The sequence below is a fragment of the Mirounga leonina genome, unplaced genomic scaffold (genome assembly GCF_011800145.1).
Source record: "Mirounga leonina isolate KUSES-001 unplaced genomic scaffold, KU_Mleo_1.0 Mir_418, whole genome shotgun sequence".
In the NCBI taxonomy this organism is placed as follows: domain Eukaryota; kingdom Metazoa; phylum Chordata; class Mammalia; order Carnivora; family Phocidae; genus Mirounga; species Mirounga leonina.
The window spans coordinates 8,810,641-8,831,844 of record NW_023270739.1 but is presented as its reverse complement, the minus strand read 5'-3'; the positions used below and the strand labels follow the sequence as shown (position 1 = coordinate 8,831,844).

The 21,204-nt window shown below is 41.9% G+C and overlaps 1 protein-coding gene and 1 long non-coding RNA gene across 18 annotated transcripts in view; one reads left to right on the top strand and one right to left on the bottom strand.

Annotated features, from left to right (window-relative positions):
- The window catches only part of RBFOX2 (RNA binding fox-1 homolog 2), a 279,550-nt gene that overhangs the window by 6,410 nt on the left and 251,936 nt on the right, over window positions 1-21,204 (bottom strand). For 8 of the 17 annotated variants that reach the window (XM_034987600.1, XM_034987608.1, XM_034987602.1 and 5 more), the window contains 7 exons: window positions 19,028-19,088; window positions 15,177-15,230; window positions 14,965-15,057; window positions 13,724-13,868; window positions 6,999-7,041; window positions 1,103-1,191; window positions 726-798 (listed from right to left, as the gene is read on the bottom strand). In XM_034987600.1, coding sequence (XP_034843491.1) covers window positions 726-798; window positions 1,103-1,191; window positions 6,999-7,041; window positions 13,724-13,868; window positions 14,965-15,057; window positions 15,177-15,230; window positions 19,028-19,088 — 558 coding nt within the window. Of the gene's footprint in view, window positions 1-725; window positions 799-1,102; window positions 1,192-6,998; window positions 7,042-9,309; window positions 9,996-13,723; window positions 13,869-14,964; window positions 15,058-15,176; window positions 15,231-19,027; window positions 19,089-21,204 lie in introns of those variants that run through there. The other 9 variants (XM_034987601.1, XM_034987615.1, XM_034987604.1 and 6 more) reach the window with 6 other exon arrangements.
- LOC117998744 lies at window positions 6,708-19,993 on the top strand. Its single transcript, XR_004676058.1, has 4 exons — window positions 6,708-6,927; window positions 13,628-13,839; window positions 15,736-15,906; window positions 19,782-19,993. It is a non-coding gene; the product is annotated as an uncharacterized LOC117998744 (long non-coding RNA).

Here is a 21,204-nt window from a genome sequence, read left to right as displayed (position 1 = left end):
CCTCTGTCCACATTCCCAGGCTGCTGCCCGGCTGAGAATATTAGGGATGTCGCTGTGGAACAGCCCGTCTCTGCTGCAGCCCGGAGGCATCCAGGCCAACAAAGAAATACTGCCGTGAGGATTCCAGTTTGGTTGAAGGGGGCTGGGGCTGGGGGTGGGGAGTTCTTCTAGATGAGCTCAATGGACCTTTCCTACACTTCCAGGAAAATACCCTATTTTGCCATAAATGTTACTGTAGGGCATTCGCGTGGTGATTTCCAGCACTACCTGCCAGAAGGCTCGGGAATGGCAGGGACAGCCTTTGGTATCTGCATCTGACACTAATGTCCGTTTTTTGAAAAGCTTACTGTGAAAGCTGGAGAGTCTCATGCCCCTACATCTTCGCTAACACCTACCGATGAAACCAAGCCACAGGCATGCACCCAACAGCTGAGCCAATATAAAACGTTGACCTGCTCCCTTCTTTCTCTCCCACATGATGCCGTTACTCAGGGCAGACTGTCACTGCTCATTCCTCCCTGCCCTTAACCAGGTCAAGTGGCTCCCCCTACAACACACAGATAAAGAAGCTGATGTGAACTTTCCAGACAGTCTTCTGTGGCTTCAGGACTTTGGCGATGGAGGAGGGGCTGAATTTGTTACTTCTCTAGATCTTTTGGACTCTGTAGGCAAAAGTTCAACGGAGTAAAGCGGTTAAGAAGAAAAAGGGCACACGCCATACTCACCACAGCGCCAACTCCGTAGCTAGCGGCAGGGGCAAGGGCGTGGTACGGGTCGGCTGTGTACACCCTGCCGTAACTGCAAGAGGAAATGCAATCAGGGAGGTCAGGCCGAGGCTGTGCGCTCCCAGAATGACAGGGTTTACTGTGCTCAAGACTTGGGGGTAACTTGGTCTTGGGATGTTACTGGGGAGCTCTCGCTCTCTACTCCCAAGTGCAGTAACGCCGGAAAATTCTCAAGTACCTCTCTACAGCGGGAGAGAAAGGAGCCGGGCGTGGGGAAGAGGGAGGGCGGGGTCACGGCCAGAAGGGGACAGGAGACCAAGCGGGCGCGGGCCGGGGGCCAGCGCGGCGCTGGCAGGAGGGCGGCGGGCGGCACGTACCCGTCGCTGTAGGCCGCGGCGGCGGCGGCGGCAGCTGTGGCCGCGGTTGCAGTAGCGGGCTGTGCGTATCTGTAGGCTGCGTATCCGCCCTACAGGAGAGAGGAGAACTGACTTTACAGATACCTCCCCCCCAGGGCCGGCCGCACACACACCCACCCCCACGCAGACGTACGCGCACGGTGACACGGGGACAGACACAAACACAGACACACACGTGGGGGAAGAATGTTTCAAACTGCCTCGGTCGGCATGTTATCGTTCCTCTGGCACAGAATGAAGCTCCACCCAACGCAGGGACGTGCTCTCCAGCGTGGGACGGTAACGAAAGTAAAACTCTCTCGGTAGGACCTGTTCTCAGATTTAAGAAACGAAGATAGGATTTCAGATCTGTCTTACTTCACAGGGCAAATATCTGCAGGGAGTCGGGAGAACTTTACCTGACGGGGAATGTAAATTATAGAACTAGAACATACTAAATGTGTGTGTGTTAACTTCAGATTCTCAGGTGGATTTACTGCTGAGACTACGGAGGGTATGTAATGGAAAGGTCCTCTATAGTGCTGTGCTCCATCAGGCCTCGCACGTTTGCCCAGAGGCTAAGATAACCAGGCAACATTTAGAAGGAAGACCCAGTGTAGATCAGGGGTTGGCAAACTTCAATCTGTGAGCCGACGCAGCTTGCCACCTGCTTTTGGAAGCAGGTGTGAAGAGACCGTCTGGCCTCCAAAGCCGAAAATATTTACCACTTGGCCCTTCAGAGCAAAAACCTGCCAGTTCTGATCTACATTTCAGACTCAGACAAATCACATTACAAACGGCCCAGGACCCTGCGGTGGGACTCACCTAGGTGAGGAAGCCCTCCCTCCATGCCCCGGGCATTTAACTGCATTTATTCTCCTCTCCCAAAAGATTCGGAGATTCTTCCACTCCAATCTCGTAGCAGGCTCTGGAGCTCTTCTGCCAATGGGCCCAATATCCTCTCGGTCCCGGAGACTTTCAGACTCCCACATCCTGTTTCTTCCCCTCAGTTTAGGGGAACCAAATACCCCAAAGGTTTTCACTGTCAGGGCGAACCATACGTACTTCCCATTAAGCATTTCGAAGATGTGCCACACGAGACGGGCTATTTTAAAAAGTGGCGAGCCCTATGTTTTCCTCTTCTTTAACCTTCAAGAACTCATCTATTTCACCCAAACCTAATTCAGGAGTGAATTTTTATTACCCTCTTCTCCCTATCAGATATGACTATGTTCAGCTGGTGCGCCTAGGCACCAGTTCATTGATTCTTTCTCCAAGGGAACCCACTGCACTACGCAGGGACATCTACTCCTGCTCTCTAACCGTCTGCGGCTTGAAACCATCCAAAGTAGCTTCAAACGTACCCTGAAGCATCCCTGACTGAATTTCAGTAGCCATGCATTACTGCTCCTTGTTCTTCAAGCGAATCACTCAGAAGAGCAAACGTTTCCTTCTTAATCACAAATTCTCCCACCGATATCTATATACATCAGAAGATTCTAATTAGCACCACCCAACACTGACAAGGAAATGGTAGAGGACAGAAACGTGGCAGGAAGCACCCTCGGGGCCGTGTGTGATCAACACGTTCGCTTTGACATCTGGCCAGGCCTACAGGGACGGGCAGGCCAGGCTGGTCTGGGCAAAGCTACACATCGCAGGCTGCATCCCATACCCTGCCGTATCCGTGTGTGTAACTGCATCTACCTACACATACACGCATTATACCTAAACTAAAGGGTCTCTTTACCTTATTCCTTTTTAGGAAAAACATTTGTTAAAGCAACAGGTTAATCTTTATAGTTGAAATTTTAAGCTTTAAATGAACCTTTAAAGGCTCAATTTTTCATTATAACTACAGATGATTCCATTAAGTTTAGAACTGAAGTTTGCTGGTGTTTTATAGCAGGGCTGGTTTTAGTAAAACTTCTTTGTAAACAAGGATAATGTGGTAAACAAGCAGTATGTGGTTTGTCTCCGTAGCATTCCTTCAAACACCAAAAGAATCTTTAAAAATTAGAAAGTCAAGGTAATAAAAGCAGTTAAAAAAGCCCAATTTATGTTTACCTGAGCAAAACATTTAAAAACTGAAGTTCTATGCCATAGGGCAGAGTATACATTCCCATTAAGGGATTCTGAGGCTCAAAAGTACTGACCTGACTCTCAGAAAGTCTCAGTAAAGTCAGAGATACTGGGGATTCTATCAAATCATAGCTTTGGGCGGTTAGTGCACTAATGCTGTAAAAAGAGGTTCTGAATGAGGTTACTGATAGGACCACTTCCCCTCCCCTTCCTCAGCCTGTAAGAAGCCAGCAGAACTGCAATGGTTTTGGGGTAATGTTACTGTTAACCAAAACAATTCAAAATGGATCAGACTGTGGGAAAGAAGTTTCCTTCCAAGCCAGGAGGAGACGAGAAGACTCTTATCTGTAGTAGTTTCCTTCTGTTATAAGTGGACTCAGACTTTGGAGTTTGAATTTGATGAGGTTCTTTGCTATTTAAATTCAGGAAAATGGGACAGGGATACAAATATTTTGTTGCCAGCAAAAGGCTTGAGAAGAAGATCAGCATTAAGAAAAACTACACTGATTTTTTTTAAGCTGATGACATTTCAACGGCCACCCTCCTAATTACTTTACGGTGGTGCTACAGAGAGGCCCGTTAAGGTGGGGGGGGGGACTGTGTTTAGGATGGACAGATAATATTCCAATAAGCTAATCTGCTCATTCATCGGTGACTGTCCCCCAATTAGGAAAGTTGCGTTGTGTATCATGGATTTACTTCTCTCAGACGGAGTCTCACCAAAGCATTTCTGCTACTGCTTCAAACAAAATACGTCAAAAACTGTAAGACGGAGAAGATTCAGACGTACTTATTAGTCTACTCCGATTTCGGAGCGCGTCAAGCTTCCGGGCCGAGAAATTGTTTTCTCAACTTTCACCTCGACTAGCGAGTCTGAAATCTTTTCCAGAACATGAGAACAAAGAGCAGTTTGAAACACCAAGGTTTTCATTACCGTTTCTTAAGTTTTTCAGAAAGAACAAGGGTGGGGAAGGGAGTAGGAGGACAGGGTTCAGGCGTGGGGGGGGGGTAATGGCGCCACATTGATTAATCACATTAAAAACTAAGCATGCCAACATCTGGAGCTAAAACAACCAGCAAAATCACCACGTTCAGACTCGTATTGGCTAACTCTATCTATCCCAGCATTCTCTTGGGACAGCGGTTCGCCCTCGGCTCTACCACAAGCTCGGTGAAGTACACAGCCTCAATTACTAGAGCGTGCAGCCACGACAACCCTGCTATTACGGAGACAGTCAGTCACCACTCGAGTTAACATTCCAGACCCTAACAGCTGGCCCTCCCCAGCCCAAGGAATAGTCAAGGTCGCCCCCCCTCGCCCTGGCCCACACCACAATGTTAATAATTATAACAAGCAGTAACCCATCTGTTATATCAGAGAAGGGAACAGAGACTCCACTGAGAGATTTAGAGTGAGATGTTAACGTGTCTTCAGCTGACTGCACAAACAAACAAACAAAAAAAAAAAGAGGAGAAATAATTCATTTGGAGATATGAAGTCATGAAATAGCTGATGTGTATTGCTTTTAACCATGCACTGATGCAAAACTGAAGCAACCATTAAGAATAAAAATTAAAAAGGACATATGTATTTACACACAATCAGACCTGTTGGATCTGAAGCAGTTTGCAGACTCTATCTGTGTGTGATTTGAAATAAAACAAAAAATGGGGATTAGCATGGCCACAGCACACCCTAGTGTAGGAGGGCACACACGGACTGCTTTCTGGAACCCTGATGGCTGGACACATTTGGCACGGTTGAGCCTGGTCCAAACACACGCGTGCCCCTTTAAAAGGATTACTCTCTTATTCCTTTGTAACTCACTGTGAATGCCTCCGGAGTGTCCCCAACAGGGGCAGCCCAACACTCCATCACTGCCCTATGCACCCTTCCTGACCCTGCTAGTGAGGTTCAGTCCTGACCCGTGGAGCGAGCTTGGGTGCTGGCCTTTGGGCAGCACCCATCCATTCTGACCCAGGGTTCTTTGGACGTAGTTCCCGGGCTTAAGCGGTCTATCTTTTCACATATCCATGACACATCCCTGCCTTCAACTTTCAGCTCTTTCCCAGGAAAGCGTGGTTACCTTTAAGATCCTTTTGTTGTTCAAGTCTCAGCTGTCCAGGATCCATCAACACCTGCTAGGGATTCTCTACTCCACTCTGAATCGACTTTATCATTTAATTAACTTTATAATGTTGCCACACTGACCACAGGACTTTTCTAAAACAGTTGTTTTACCCAGAACAAGATGGAAGGGCTCTACATATCCACCTCTCCCGTATCTGACCTTTATCTGCATTATCTATTAGCATGATCTCACACGGGTAGACATTCCCCTTGTCTTGATTTTAACCTAGCCATTAATTTTATTATATTTTTGTTTTAGATTTACATTAAAACAGGACTTTGGTGAGCATGTGATGTCAAGACACCTTCTTTCTACCTGGAAGACAGTTACATTATATGACACTGAGAAGAGTGTGTATTTCAAGACCAGCAGACAAAATGAGAGCTTGTTCCCTGAACATCGTGTACAGATTTATAGAACGAGGGGAGTAGGGGTGGGTGGGTGGAGAGAAAGGCAGGTGTGGTGCTTAAAATCACTATAGGGAGCAGGATCTAGCCCAAGGAGCTTGGGTTGAATGTTGTGCCTCTGGGCATCACTTTATTTGTCCCTGCCCGGTTCTAACCCCCTCCCTTCTCTCGCCTCCTTCCCACTCCAGCCCAGAGCCATCGCCCTAGATGGACCCTGCAGGAACGGCTCGTAGGAGACCGTTCTTCTGTGGCAATATGGCACCCCTGATTAAATGTGAGTAAATACAGATGTGAACACAAACGCTTGTAATAATGAGAATATTGTTACTATTCTTGACAGTGACCTATCTACTTTGAAAAGTAGATATGAAAAGGTCTTAAAGATAAGTATTTACATATTATTTTATTATTATTTAAAATTGGGGCGAGGGGAAGAAACTGTCATGATCAACTTATCTTCCACTTACGACTTCAATGGTAGATGAGAGATGATCTTTAATGAATCAAACCTCTCAAACACTCCACTATTTCACTTCTCCCCAAATTAGTTCATTTCCCAAATCTCGCTGGGTAGGCACAAAAAGAAACTAGCTGAACTGTGTGACAGGCTGTCTGCTGTCCTTCCCCTGAGCATCCAGCTATCAGCAAACTGAACAGTGCATTATTATCCAAATGAACTCACTGACCTTATTTTAAGGAGAAAGGCAAAGAGGGCAAAGGGAATACATGTTTCAAGTTTTAGAGTCCCAGTGGATCTAGATTTTTAGGCAACTTCAAACTTAGGTAACAGCACGGTCCAATCACTACTATGGTCTTACTGGGGGGCCCAATCAGGGATTCAGGAGTCCTGTCCGCAGAGACTCGACTTCCTCCCTTTCCTCATTTCTTTCACGGTGGAGAGAAGATGTCTCCACCTGCTAAGATCTCCAAGTATAAAAGCCCAGTTTGAACGCCATAGAGAAATGTGATTGACAAACTAAGAGAGGCGGCCGTGATGGGACAGTGCACAGCACACGCCTGGCGTGGACAGCGGCAATGGGACGCGAGCACTTAATTTTGGAGGAGGTGCCATCACGCATAGAACTGGACTGCACGCTGCTGAGGTAGCAGGGCTTAGATCACACGCTCACAAGTCTCGGTTGTCCAAAAAAGCCTCTGTTCCCATCTCTAACGTGGAGCTGGAATGGTTAGTATAATTCAATTTTTTCACTGCAATCCACAATCTGATTGATTGGCAGGTCACACTGGCACTCCTACCTGAGGTATTTTAGCGCTAATGATTGGTTCCTGTAAGACTATTCTATAACAGAACACAGGAAGAGCAGTTCAAAAAACACAGCTGTGGAAGGAAAACAATCATACAAAAAGCCCGCTAAGGGGCCCACCAGCCTTTTCTTTCCTTTGGATGCAAGCATGCTTTTCACAGGGTAAGAATTAGGAGCAGTTTGTTATCCCTTTAAAAAGTGAATTAGGGTGAACCATGCCTTTTCTACTGGTCAAGAAAAAGAGGGGTGGGGAGGGCACACGATCTATCTGCTACACTCAAGGCTTCTCACTGTGGTCTCTTTACACACTGCGGGCACAACGGCTAGATCAGTTCCCCAGAGAGGCAAGAGCCACAAAAGAAACAGAAAAGAAGCAAATGGCTAGCAGGGATTACGGACTAACAACAGAACAGGGAGAGATAAAAAAAAAAAAAAATCTCTACAAGTAACAGCCTACATTAGTACAACTTAAGATAAAACAGGCAGCTTAAACTATTTTTCCTCGTGATGTTTCTTCAAGCTCTGGTTTGGTGTACTTCGTGTAGTGGACAGACCCTCCACTCGTCCTTACTGCTCGTCTGTATTTCTGAGGAAACAAGGACTCTGTGTATATGGATAGATTTCCACAGGCGGGAAAATGTACAGAGAGAAGGAAACAAACTCAAGGAAACAAAGAGGGGCGCTGTGCGTGTGTGTATGTGTGTGTTTAAAAGAAGCATCCCCGGCTCCCTCACATCTGGAAGTGGGAATATTAAGTTCTCCAAGCTGTAGTTACATGAGCCTTCACTCAACGGCTACCCCTCATCATGTAGTCTTGTTTTTCCTTAGCGGGGTCAGATATTATTGCAAGCACTGGTGACCAACTTTTCCCTCCTTTAAGATAGGAACTAAGAAATGATAACATTATGATTAATTCTTTTTGTTAAGAAAGCACCACTGATCAAACAAGTATTTCAGCAAGGTCTCTAAATTATTTCTATTTAGCTTCATAAGGTGATCCAGTTAGATTAAAAAAATTTTTTTTCAAGAGTATTTTCTAAGTACAGAAAAATCATCTCTCTCTTAATAAAATCGTATATTGTGAACTACAGAAATAAGAGAACTGTAAGCAAATATTTGGTTGGTTCACTTAAACAAGGTGGAAGTAGGCAAATCTTAGTAAGGTAAGCCATACTTAAAAAAAAAATCCCCAAATAAAGAAGATATTAGAGAGAGAGAGAGGAAAAAAAACACCTTTAAGAAATAATTCCAGTGGAAAGGCATGCTCTAATAAATCAAATTTCAGGAAAACAATTTACATAACATAAAGATGAGTTTCATGAGAATACGGATACTAATGTGTATGGGAGAATGTACATGCTAAGATCATATGCAAATACGTATATTTAGAAAAGTGTCATTTGGTATAAAAGCAGAAATATTCCCCCAACCCTCAAGTTTCACTGTGAGCACAGGAAAAAAAGGTATCTTTCATTTACCTCTTGAAAACCATCTGAGGAAAGATGTGGATTTTAATTAAAGCACTGCGAGAGGTAATGAAATATGGATTGAGTTTTGTGCTTGGCTATGTAAATAATTGATGTAATCTGGGTAAGTCACAATCTCTCTAAGAAATGTATATAATGAAGTGAGAGGGTTGGACCAATTCATGGCTAAGATTTCTTTCAGCATTTGTTAAACTAAGGCAAACTTTGGAAGTCTACTCTAATAGGACAGGTGTGTCCAGGTACCTACAGTATCCCAGAAGACTGCTTTATCCTATCTTTACCTCCTGCAACACACAGAACCTCTAAGTACATTCTGAAAGTACATTACAGTAAGTTTTCTGACTGCCAGAGAATCTCTGGCAGAAATCTGTGGAAACAGTTCACTGCAAAGGTATACCCTTATTGATTTGTGGAGGTAAGGGTGGAGAAAGCATTTCTGGACAAGTCTAACCTTTGCCCAAGGAATAATTTCATGCTGACAAGTTTTTCTTAAGAAATTTCTTAATGATTTGGGTGGTTAGACTAAGCTTGCATTCAGAAACAGATCATCTGGAGAGGTCTTAATAAAAGATTTCAAAGCTCAAAAACTTTTGGATTCTTTGTCAGTTAGATCACTTTGTCCACATTTTAAATAATATGTGACAAACCAATCACGATATAACAAGACAGTTTCAATAATGGATAATAATAATGATGTTAACATGGCTGGGAGAATCAACAGATCCTATATGAAAGTCAAACGTTTGTAAGAAGAGTCTAGGTTGCTAATTATGCCACTTATTTCCCTCTAGATGGCTCTTAAGAAAAGAGACCCACCAGTTGTGGACCTTTTTGATAAAGCAAGGCCGGAAGCACTGAGTGTCTGGTTTCTTCTCTTTATCCCCACTCTTCACTGGCATCAGCTCCTTCCTCCCCTTTCACAGGGTAATGCTCTCTCAAAAGTATATAAAATAGGAAAACACATAGTTCAGAAAGCTTATTGCCATCTTAAAGCTCCAATGATCTAAAGAGGGATATGAAATGAGAAGAAAAGCAGAAAAGAGAGAGAGTTGGTTTAAGCTAATGTTAACTATCCTGTTATTTATGTATGCACATGACACGACAGTAATAAAAGACTTTAAACCTGCTGATCATCTCGCCAATAAATCACTGATACACAGAACATCTGTGGGTAGAGGGAAGGGAAAAGAATATGTCCAGTAGACTGACTCTAGCAATGATCAGGAAACCCAAAGGCTTAGTTTTTGCACCCAGGGGCAAGCGCAGTGGCAGAGAAGCATGCTTGCATTCTTAAATATATAAATATATATATATATATCCACAAGGAAAAAGAAAATAAAAATTAAACAAATTATATGTAAAACAAAACAAAACAAAAAACCAAACCAAACCAAAGAAACAGAAAAAAAAAGGCTGGCTTGTCAGGGAATGGGGTCGAGAAGGCCCCGGTGTGTGTACTTACATAGAGGTCAGCACCGTAAAATCCGTCCTGGTAAACCACACTGCAGAAAATCCACACAAAAACAAAAACAAAAAAACAAAAGAACAGAAACACATTCCGGTTATTGAGGACGGCAGCATGCACATGCGCTCTACACAGGCAGGTGATGTATGAATACATAACGGGGGCTGGGGGCCGCAGCGCGTGAGAGGACCGTGCAGGTGCGCACGCACGTTATACAGCTCCAGGGCATGCGAGGAGGAGGAGGAGCGCCAAACTGGAAGGGACACCTGGATACATGGGTCATTACAGGAAGATTACAACAATAAAAAGCATTCCCAGAGGGCCTAATAGAACTATCGGAAATCTGCTGGATGAGAAACATCAAGTTTTCATTCTTGGGGTTTTTTTTGGTTTTGTTTTGTTTTTTTTTTTAAAAAAGCTTGCCCTAGGAGGAAATTTTTCTTTAAAGAGTCTGAAAATGACTGCGTGTGTATGGGGTGGGGGGAGAGGCACGCAAAGAGGGATCTAACGTGAAAAATAAATGAACCCAAAGAATTCCATCAGGGCGGGACCTGTATGTAGAGTATGTTTCAAAATTATGTTTAGTATTTTGTTTTCAGTTTCCTAGAAGTATGTACAATTTTTTTTCCTGATATCCATACATCACCTGCTTTTTTACCCTGCACATTAGACATGCGATAAGATTTGGCTGATCACACAAGCATGCAAAGTATTATTATTCAGCATTTTAAGAACCAATGCAACACCTCAGAAAAACAAGTCAATCAATTCTGACCAAAGTAAACAGAGAAATGTAATTAAAAAAAAAAAAAAAACACAACCAAAAATACCCACAATGCATTGCTTTCACAAGCAGAGATAATGAGCTAAAGGTTAAGGTGATTGGTCCAAGGTCCAAGAATTGAAAGGTGCAGTGGGGATCCCAGATAGTAACAATATAATCCAGAGCGGGAAGGAGGAACTGGAAGATTTTAAGGGTTCTTTTTTGACCATAAGCATATTCATGGAACTCTGAAAAATAGAATTGATAACTGACGTTCTGGGCATGACCAAGGATCATCCTGTTTCATTTAAAAGGATAAAACTGAGAAAGTAGCTGATTAGGAATAGAAGGGTTTATTTTCCTGTTTAGAAAAATGAATTTGTATCAAACAAAATACAAGGATTTTTTTTTTTTTAATCCTGGGCAACATTAAACTATTATAATCATAGACTTCAAACCTTTTGAGCTAGTTCTGTGCATATAGACTTCCCCCAAAACATTACTTTGGGACCAAAAGACATGAAACAGCAGTAGAGATACAAGATAAGACTTTTTTCTTCACATTTGTTAAATCAAGATTTGGATATTTTAAATGAGAAGATCTGCTTATGGTTTATTCAACTAAGCAAGCTGGAAATTTTACCACTATCTTCTCTGTTGTAATAAATAAACTAGTGAGGTCTTTAAATCCTATTTTTTTACTTGAATATGAAATAATTTATTTTTTGCAGGTAGCTGGAAAGTTTCTGAATTCTATTTACAATGGTATTTTGTTGGGTTTACAGGATAGTATGGTCACACTTTGCAATGTCCCCAATACGCTGTGCCTTTGTATTACACAACAGGCAGACTGAATTCATCTGTGATGCTCATTTAGCTACTACGTTCTATCCATTTTCATAGTTTCCAACTGTAGTTAGAGACTGATATTAGAAAGTAATCTGCCTCTCAACTAAGACACTTGTTCATAAGGAGAAGGCTGACCGAATGGAAAGCACTGAAGCCAAGTGGTGATTAATTAACCTTCAACTATTTCAGTAGGGGACACAGGCAAAGATGACAAACATCTCTTCTACAGAGAAGAGTGGTGGCATTAAAAACACGAATTAAGTTTACCCTAAGTTGCATCACTCACTGGGAATATTCACCTAAATTCTATAAGAATTCTAATATTCCCTGTATCAAATGCCACAAGGAAGCTAGAACATAATGATTAATGATGAAATTAGTTTACTAAGCTGAAAAGCAATTTTAGGCCATTCCCCATATAATACTGGACTTATTCCTTGCCATCTTCCTTGTAAACCGGTGGTTAATAAAAAAGAAAACATGGGAAATCAGTGTTCAATGTAATGCACAGAGATTGGTATGATTAGACATAAAGATAAAATATCTTTGAGGGAACACAATCCTGACACAGACTTGGCAGAGAATGGATTCTCAAGTTTGGCCAATATATTGAAATGAGCTACATAGAATAGGAACGAATCCAACCGCTTTTATAAAGTAACTCAGGAAGATTACAAAATAAAAAAGTCCCATGTTTCTGGTAAGTGGTATCGCTTTGCCAGCATGACGGTAAACTCTCTTGGATTGAAATGGAAGGTGCTTCATGAACAATTTTCCTGGTGTGCAGAACTTCCAAAAGGTTTGTTTTTATATTTTACTTATTTCTTGATGAAATAATACTGCATCTTTATTCACTTCTTTAAAGAGATGTCAGAGGTTGAAGGTCAAAGGTCAAGTTGAGAGCAGAAAGAATAAAATTAAAAGCAAGTAATGGCAGAAGATGGAGATGATGGAATGCATGGGATTTAAACATCTATAAACTGCAAACAAAAGTTTATTTCTAAAGCAGTTACCTTCCGGCAGCTTTTGGAGCCTGTCCAGTTCAACATGCATACTTGTCTAATAAAAATGCTTTAATTCTGTGCAACGGAGGACCCCTAATGGCATGTCCATTTGGTCTATGAATGAATGCTAAGTTAGTACACCTCAAAGCCAATTCTGCTGTCAGAAAAGGACCTACAGAGGAGGCTCTTTCCCTTTGGGTTTTAACTAAGTAACAGTGAACAGGCTCCTCTGCCAGTGCGTTTCTTCCTCCGAGAGAGTATGGGAAAAACCCTGTCATAGGCAGAGAAAAGATGCAGAACACAAATGTCGCCTCTTTGAAGAAAGAATGTCCTTAGTACAGCTAACTTATTGAAGTCCACTCTTCATAAAAAGATACATTTTAGGCTGACACTGAGAAACAACGAAAAACAAAACCTGCCACCTTCACTCCTTCTCCCCCATTCAACAGCAAAGGATTGATTTGTTGCTATGGAATCATTCCACTGCGTGAGACACCCTCCATACAAAAATCAAAGGGTGAGGGATGCTCAGCTACATTAGTTGTTTTACCATCATTCAGAAGCCAACTGTAGTTTAATTCTTCCTACTTCTCCCTTTCTCCCTGGATTCAATTGGACTTGGTTCATCTTTGAATTAACCTCTTTTAATCCGTTTCCTACAAAGAAAGCAAATCCATTGTGGGTAGCTAGCTCTGCTGCTCACCACCCAGGCAGTGAAACCAAAAGGGAGGGCGATGTGGTAGCCTCAGCCCCAACACAGGGTGGTGATAAGGGGGTAAGCACAGCAGATGCGGTCTTGGACTACAGTCTTGAGCTCCTATTTTGGTTCTCTGCAGTAGTGTTAATCCATATTCGTGCGATGCTGAGTGAACTCCATGCCAACACACTGCCAGTCAACACAAGACCGTTCTGGCTGCTGTCTTAAGCCACTACCATGAGGGCTTAAGGTGGCCAAAATAAAGATTTATATAACGAATTGTTATTTTGTTACATTCTGATGATGGTCTATTTTGGTTCTTGCCATCTAATCCATTAATTTACAAATATTAATAGAATCTCTACGATGTGGCACAGCAACGTCCCAGAAGTTGTGAGAGGGCCATGGTATTCTTTTCCGTCCAGCTGCTTATTTTGGAATCTCGTGCTTACCCTGGATAGGCGGGAATGGCTGTTGGAGGTACCGCTCGGACCGCACCATATACCGTCCGCCCTCTGCCCCTCAGATGGGCTCCTCTGAAAGCGGCTGCCGTGGTGGCTGCAGTCGGGTAAGGGAAGCCAGGAACTAAAGGGAGACCCAAAATATGACAGGAATGTCAACTTGCATTCAATAGCAGGGGGTACAATCCCAACTTGCTTTGAACCAATTCCAGGAAAGGTGGAAAGATACGTACCCCACCTTTTCTGAGAAAGAAATGGAGAGACCCAATATGCAAAGCTAACGATGCATGCTCTGTTCGTCACCCATCTTGAGTGAGTTTACTCTGCTCCTTCTCAATTCTGGCATTTACAACGCAAGCTTGATGAGAAACAGGTCAAGAAGCTCTGAGAACTACTGCCGTAATAAAGAGATGAGACTTCTCATTTCTGCGGGCAGTTTACAGGGATTGATATAAACTCTTTAACTGGCCAATTATTAGTCTGGTTTTCCCATGTTATTATGCACATATAATAATTATTCTTCATAAGAATAGTCTTTTGTGTTTGTACATGGTGCCAATCTCCAAGGCACACAATAATCTTTAGACATTTCATTAGTCCACTTTATTCTTTTATCTAAAATGTTTTAATCCAGAAATGTAAGGGGAGAGGGAAATGACTTCTCCCCTGTAATCTTGTGGCCTTTAGGGAGGCAGGCAGTTTCTAAAGGTCTATTTTAAATGTGCTATCCTTTGGAAAGCACACAGAAACATTTATTTCATGTTCACTAAACTCTTTTTAATTATACCTTTTGCTGGAGCAAAATGGCTCAGGTCAGAATGACTTTAGAGGTATCAACAGAGCGGAGAATAATCATTAATACCGGAGGTACTTCTAAATGATAGTCTACTAGAGGGCCCAAAGCTGACTTGCAGAGAACATAATATATTCCACAAGTACCTATTTCTTTGGTTTTCTTTAATATCAAGTGCAGACTAAAATGTTCTACACATGTCCTCACCCCCCTCGACCTTTTCCAACTATTTATGCTTCGTGGCAATCTTAATATCTGGTCAGAAAGATTCTAACACAGTTAAGTTAAGCAGGACAGGGCACTGTGACAGCATTTAACTCTCGAGAAGGCCTCCTCTTCAGTTACATATTATACTTGAGGAAGGAAAAAAAAGACTAACACACATCACTGTTTACTCACAACAGTCAAAATCCATGCCAGGCCAACATAGGCTACTTACTGATTAAAGGAATGTAAGTGTTAATACCCCCTCTTCCTGATAGGGGCACTGCTGCATCATTGCCTAGGGACACGTCTGCTTGAAAGCTGGATGCTGATTGCATTTAAAAAAAATTAAAAAATGCAAAAAGATTACAAAGAATAGTAAACTGAAAAACAACAGATGTGTTACAGTTAACGTGCTCACAAATGGAAAAATAAACGAAATACTACCTGCATATAACTCAGGGCCATATACAGCTCCAACTACGGGGCTTAATTTCCAACCTGAAATGGGAAGAGAGGACAGTGAACATTTAAGATTACATGAGGAACACGTGGTAAAGGGGTGATGGGGGCATGTGCAAGCTGGCTCCAGATATCCCTGGGCTTATCTCCACCCATCACCATCTTCTCTGTAAATGCCAGCTGGGAGGTTTGCGGGGGGGGGGGGGGGGCAGGCATTTCCACAGCTGAGCATCTTTAAGCAAGAGGAGCACAGTGAGGTGGGGATAATGAGAGGCTGGGTGGGGGCAAGTAGAGGTGCAAACTGGAGGGAGAGAAAAACTGGGAGGGAAGTAGGAAGACAGAAAAGGAATGAGAGGACAAAGAAATATCAGAAATATAAATAAATCCTGGGCTCTGGCATAGTCTCTCTCATAGAACTGCTCAGAATGTATTATTTATTTTTAGAAAAAGGAGAAAGGCAGAATATGTCATTCTACACCACACTGTGATGCATTTTCTTATACATTATCTTCACACTATTTGCTACTCTCGCTGCTTTATAAAGGTATCCTCTGAATTCAAGTTTGAGCTGATCTTCAACTCTGTGTTCAATCATACTATGCTGATGGAAATCTGGGTAAGCCAAAATCCCCTTTCTCTGGGATTTACCGTTGGAATTTGGTTGGTTGACCTCAGGCAGGTGAACAAGAAGAGACACGCAGTAATAAAATTCAAGGTACATCCCCAACTTCATGCATGTCTTGGGATTTTACTGGTAATATACATACTTAAGTTAATCAGTCGTTTTAGCTAAAGGATAACAGACTGCTGTTGAACATCAGCCTAAGCATTTATATATTTTAAGTATTCCCAGACATTAGGTTTGATGTCAACTTTATTTCTTCATTCCCCCTTTTTATATTTATAGGAATGTAGCAGGAGTTACAAAAGAAAAATGTACTACTGCCCACTGATAGTTAAGGAGAATTCCAGATGAAAACTTTAATCAATAGACATTTATAGAATTTTACACATAAGTTAGCAAACATGCTCCATTATTTTTCTGAAAGAATGGAGACAGTATTCAAGAGAAAAGTCATTTATTCTGAACCAATCCAATCCCCCATTCATTATTTTATGTGCTCACAGATGGTGAGCACATTATTTTACATGAAAGTTGAGCAAATATCTCAGTTCAAATCCTACTGGAGTCGTAAGAACACAATGTTCTGCAATGTCAGACAAATCAAGTGATTCTAACCAACGTAAACTAAACTGCTGGCTCAGAGTTCACCAGAAGGCACCTAGCACACTCTTCTCAGGAGCCTTAACCACAAGAAGCTATAGGTCTCTAAAGTTTGGCTCTGTTAGGCTTGAATATTAATTTAGAATAATATTCAAAAAATGACTTTTTTCCTTCCTGCCAATGGCATTATTACTTAAGCATTCCCTTAAGTAATAACACACATTTTAATAATGGTATATAATGGTATGCTGTCAATAATACTTGGAATAGGGGTGCTTGGGTGGTTCAGTTGTTAAGCATCTGCCTTCAGCTCAGGTCATGATCCCAGAGTCCTGGGATGGAGCCCCGTGTCGGGCTCCTTGCTCAGCAGGAAGCCTGCTTCTCCCTCTCCCACTCCCCCTGCTTGTGTTCCTGCTCTTGCTCTCTCTGTCTAATAAATAAGATCTTAAAAAAAAAAAAATTCTTGGAATATGTTTAGTTTTGTACAATTTACAATGTATTTTGACCCTTACAAAACCCAAAGGGAGAGTTAAAAGAAAGGTACCACAGCTGGGACAACAAGTAAATACTGTACTTCTCTGGGCTTAATTTCCTAAATAATAAGCTAAGAGGGCTGGGTTTTGATGACTTCCACAGGGCCTTCAGGTGCTAAAATTCTGTGACTGCCAATTAATAGAGACAAAAACAGAATCAGGTTAAAAAAATTGGCCCAGGGGCGCTTCGGTGGCTCAGTCGGGTAAGCGACTGCCTTCGGCTTGGGTCATGATCTCCGAGTCCTGAGTCCTGAGTCCTGGGATCGAGCCCTGCATCAGGCTCCCTGCTCGCCAGGAGGCCTACTTCTCCCTCTCCCTGGCCCCGTCTCTCTGTCAAACAAACAAATAAATAAAATCTTAAAAAAAAAAGTTGGCCCAATGACACAGAGCAAAATGAAGAACCAAATCTAGAAGTAGAATTTCTGTCTTCTAAATTCCAGTCAGTGACTCTTTCTACAACACCATTCTCCCTGGATCTAAAGGAAATTTGACATACTTTGCTTCTCCTTCCTATTTTGTTTACATTGGATTATTATCAAAATTGCAAACTTTTTTTTTTTTTAAAGATTTTACTTATTTGTCAGAGAGACAGTGAGCACAAGCAGGGAGAGCAACAGGACGAGGGAGAAGCAGCCTCCCCACTGAGCAAGGAGCAGGATGTGGGACTGGATCCCAGGGCCCTGGGATCATGACCCAAGCCGAAGGCACACGCTCAACCGAGCCACTCAGGCATCCCAGAAACTTGTTTTTGTGATAGTAGTATAAAAAAACAAAACAAAACAAAACAAAAAAAACAAGAGGTAAAGGGGGGAGGTGGAGGTCACATGATATACCATTGATAAAATGGGTAGGGAAAATGTAAATTACGCTGATAAATGCAAATTATGCTGATTTATACCATCTGTTTGAAAAACTGGGCTAAATGTATCTACTGAAGACATCACGGAATATACTAAGATACTTATATTTGATTTAAGACATTACCAGCACATACTATCATACTCTAGCAGTAGATTCAAACTTTTAAAAAGCAGCAGAAAACATCCCATTCGATTCTAGATAAAATTTCATGCAGAATGCTAAAATATATGACAGAGAAGGAGTTGCTGCAGGCCTCAAGACCCAGCCCATGGGTTTCCGCTCCACCCCTCCCCAACAGGCCCTGTAGAGCCCAGCTGGCAAAACCACTGTTGCACTGCAGATTCAAAATAAATTCTTTTTTTTAAAAAAAGAATTTATTTATTTATTTGACAGAGAGATAGAGAGCACAAGTAGGCAGAGCGGCAGGCAGAGGGAGAGGGAGAAGCAGACTCCCCGCTGAGCAGGGAGCCCAAGGCGGGGCTCGATCCCAGGACCCTGGGACCATGACCTGAGCCGAAGGCAGCGGCTTAACCGACTGAGCCACCCAGGTGCCCCTGATTCAAAATAAATTCTATCATTTAGATAACATAAGTCTAGACTAAACTGACAAATGATGTAAAGGTTCTGCTTTTGTTAGGCAAAATATTCACAGGGTTTCTTTCTTAATGAGAAACATGTATGAAACCCACTCTAGAGCATGTAGTCCTGGGATGGAAGATGGGAAACACATGCACCCATGTGCACCATGGCTGTTATCTCTAGAGCATACCTTTAAAAGGAGAGCAGGGGTCAAGAATTATTCCACTCAAGCTCAGGTGCGGGTAGGGATCAGTAGTAAAAGTGAGCATTGGTGGGCACATATTACGGACAAGCCTATCATATCATAGAGAACAGCAGCAGCTAAAAATGAGGGTGCCTTAGTGGGACCCCACTGGGTTAACAGGTAACCTCAAAAGACGTGTTTACACTGTGTGTATGATGAACTTTACTGAGACCCTTATAGCTTAGTAACTGAAAAACTAAGCTTAATTCTAAGAAAAAAGTTAACTGTAAAAAAAACAAAACTGTAAAAATACTCTCCTAGTAAAATAGTTCAATGTAAATGAAACAAACTGCCATAGGACTGAAATCAAGAGATTCTTTGATGATTACCCAAAGTTCACATATTAATACAAGAATAAACGACATCCTTCTGAAGATGATTTGTCATCTCTTACCATTTGCATATGGTGTGACCATCTTCTTATTGGTCATTACACGTGCTGTAGCATTATTCACCTAAAAATATAAAGGAAAAAGAAGGGACAGGGAGAAAGTAGACCATATTAGGGAACATGAAGTTGCTCATCCGATAACACAGCACTCAGTTTAATAAAATGTAAATTTCAGAGAACATTGATTTTAAATAATATAGCAATATAAAATATTAATATATAGTATTTTAATTAAAGTGTTTATAAAATGAGGCTAACAAGAGTAAAATGCAGTTTCTTGGTCTCCAAATGGAAAACTTGGGCTAAAGGTATCAAAAGGAAAGATACATCTGCAAGTTTTTTGGAGATCTCTTAAACAGAGAAGTCTCTGCATTATGGAAAATATGGGAAAAAGTAAATTGGGTACAACTCTGCGCATGAACTTTGAAGTTCATTGATAAAACAGAGGCTTGCCATACGGGTCAGGGAATAGATTTACAGGAAGATAAGAAAATAAATCTATGGATTTCACCTGTTCTAATGTTCAGCATTTTTGATGATTGTGTAAGATTTTACTGTTTGAGGAGTTAAAAAAAAAAAAATCTCAAAACTTAGAATCCCATGTTGACCATCTTTAGGACCGGGCTGAATTTTCTAGACTATGTGGTCTATCCATTTAAGAATAATGTTTTCAGAAGGCCTTTACATGAGGCACTTAACTGAAAAAAATAAAGCTTCGGTTTCTTTTGTTTTATGGTTCTCTCCACCCTCATTACAGAAGTGCAGAATTTAGAGCATTCTCAGTGCTAGGGTAAGTAGATGTTACAAAGATGGCGCTGATGACAAAAAGATGAATGGAGCCTCAAAGCCGGAAGACTGCAGCCCAGTGTGAGAACCAGCCTAAAGCTCTTGCAAGGAGGGTGCAGCATCACCATAGAACCTGGCTGTGTACCGTGTGGTCAAGTCAGAGAACACGCCAGCTTTTAAAAGAATTATAAAACACACCAAATATAAATGTCTTATTTTGCCTCTGGGGATTTACATTAAAGTTAAATTTGTATGGTTATAAATTTGTGTTATGGAAAGACCAATTTTAGGTGGAACTGGAACCAAAAAATGTCTTAATAGGTCTTTTAGGATTGGTAGAGGGGAAATCTTCCTTTGTGAGGAAAAGAAACTCCATTTACTCTAGTTCAACCCACCAAATAATAGAAACATTTCACATTTAAAAAGAAAGAATGGGATACAACAATGATGAGACTGAGAGCATGCAGTTAAAACACACACACACAAATAAAAGAAAGAAAAAACAATCAGTTTTGGAAAGAAGGGAGAGAGTGAAGAGCGAGGTTCTCACAGACAAGGATTAGAATGGGGTCAGAGCTTACACTAGCCACTAGAGCAGAATGCACCCAAGCGCTAAAAGGAAAATGGCCAGAACCAGTCAGAAACCACCAGTCAGCAAGAGACCAATAGCCGCAGGTAACAGAGAGAAGGGGTAGGAGAGACAGAGGGAAAAGGATGGGGACAGAACTTGGGGAGAGAGAGCAAGAAGGCAGGGGAAAAGAAAAGAGAATGTCAGGAGGGGTGTCGCGCGGGCAAGGAAAGAACAGTCAGAGCTACAAACAGAGGTGTGGGGAAGGGGAAAGGAAGTAGGGGCAGGAAGTGCATTAATAAAACCAGCCAAACTTGGAGTTCAGTAACTCTGAGTAAGATGTGCAAGGGGAAAAAAATCACCATGATGTCAGTAATCAAACAGCTCAGACTGCTACAAACAATATGTACATCCAAAGTCCAGGCGGCATTACTCAAGAGCATTGAAAATAAAAGGGGGAAAGGAAAAGGAAGAGGAACAAGTCAAATCACATTTTGTAGTGTTAATGTGAGATGGCAGATGGACTTTTTCTTTCTTATTTAATTGTTTTGTAATTAACAATTGAAAAAGCTTCTTCTCTAGCGCTTTGTTTCACTTACCGCCAACGGGCACCATCGCCAGCATTGTGTATAGTTACCATGGAAAGAGTGAGTCAAGTGAAGGGCCCTAAATGCTAAACCATCGGAAAGGGAGGGAAAAAGCAAAATATGCAGACATCTTACTCAAAATGGTGGCTTTTATAGTTTATACTTTTAAAAACTGGGAAAGGGGAAAGGAGCCAGTTAACCTTCACTGCGTTCTTCAAAAGGGTTGGCGAACACCACGT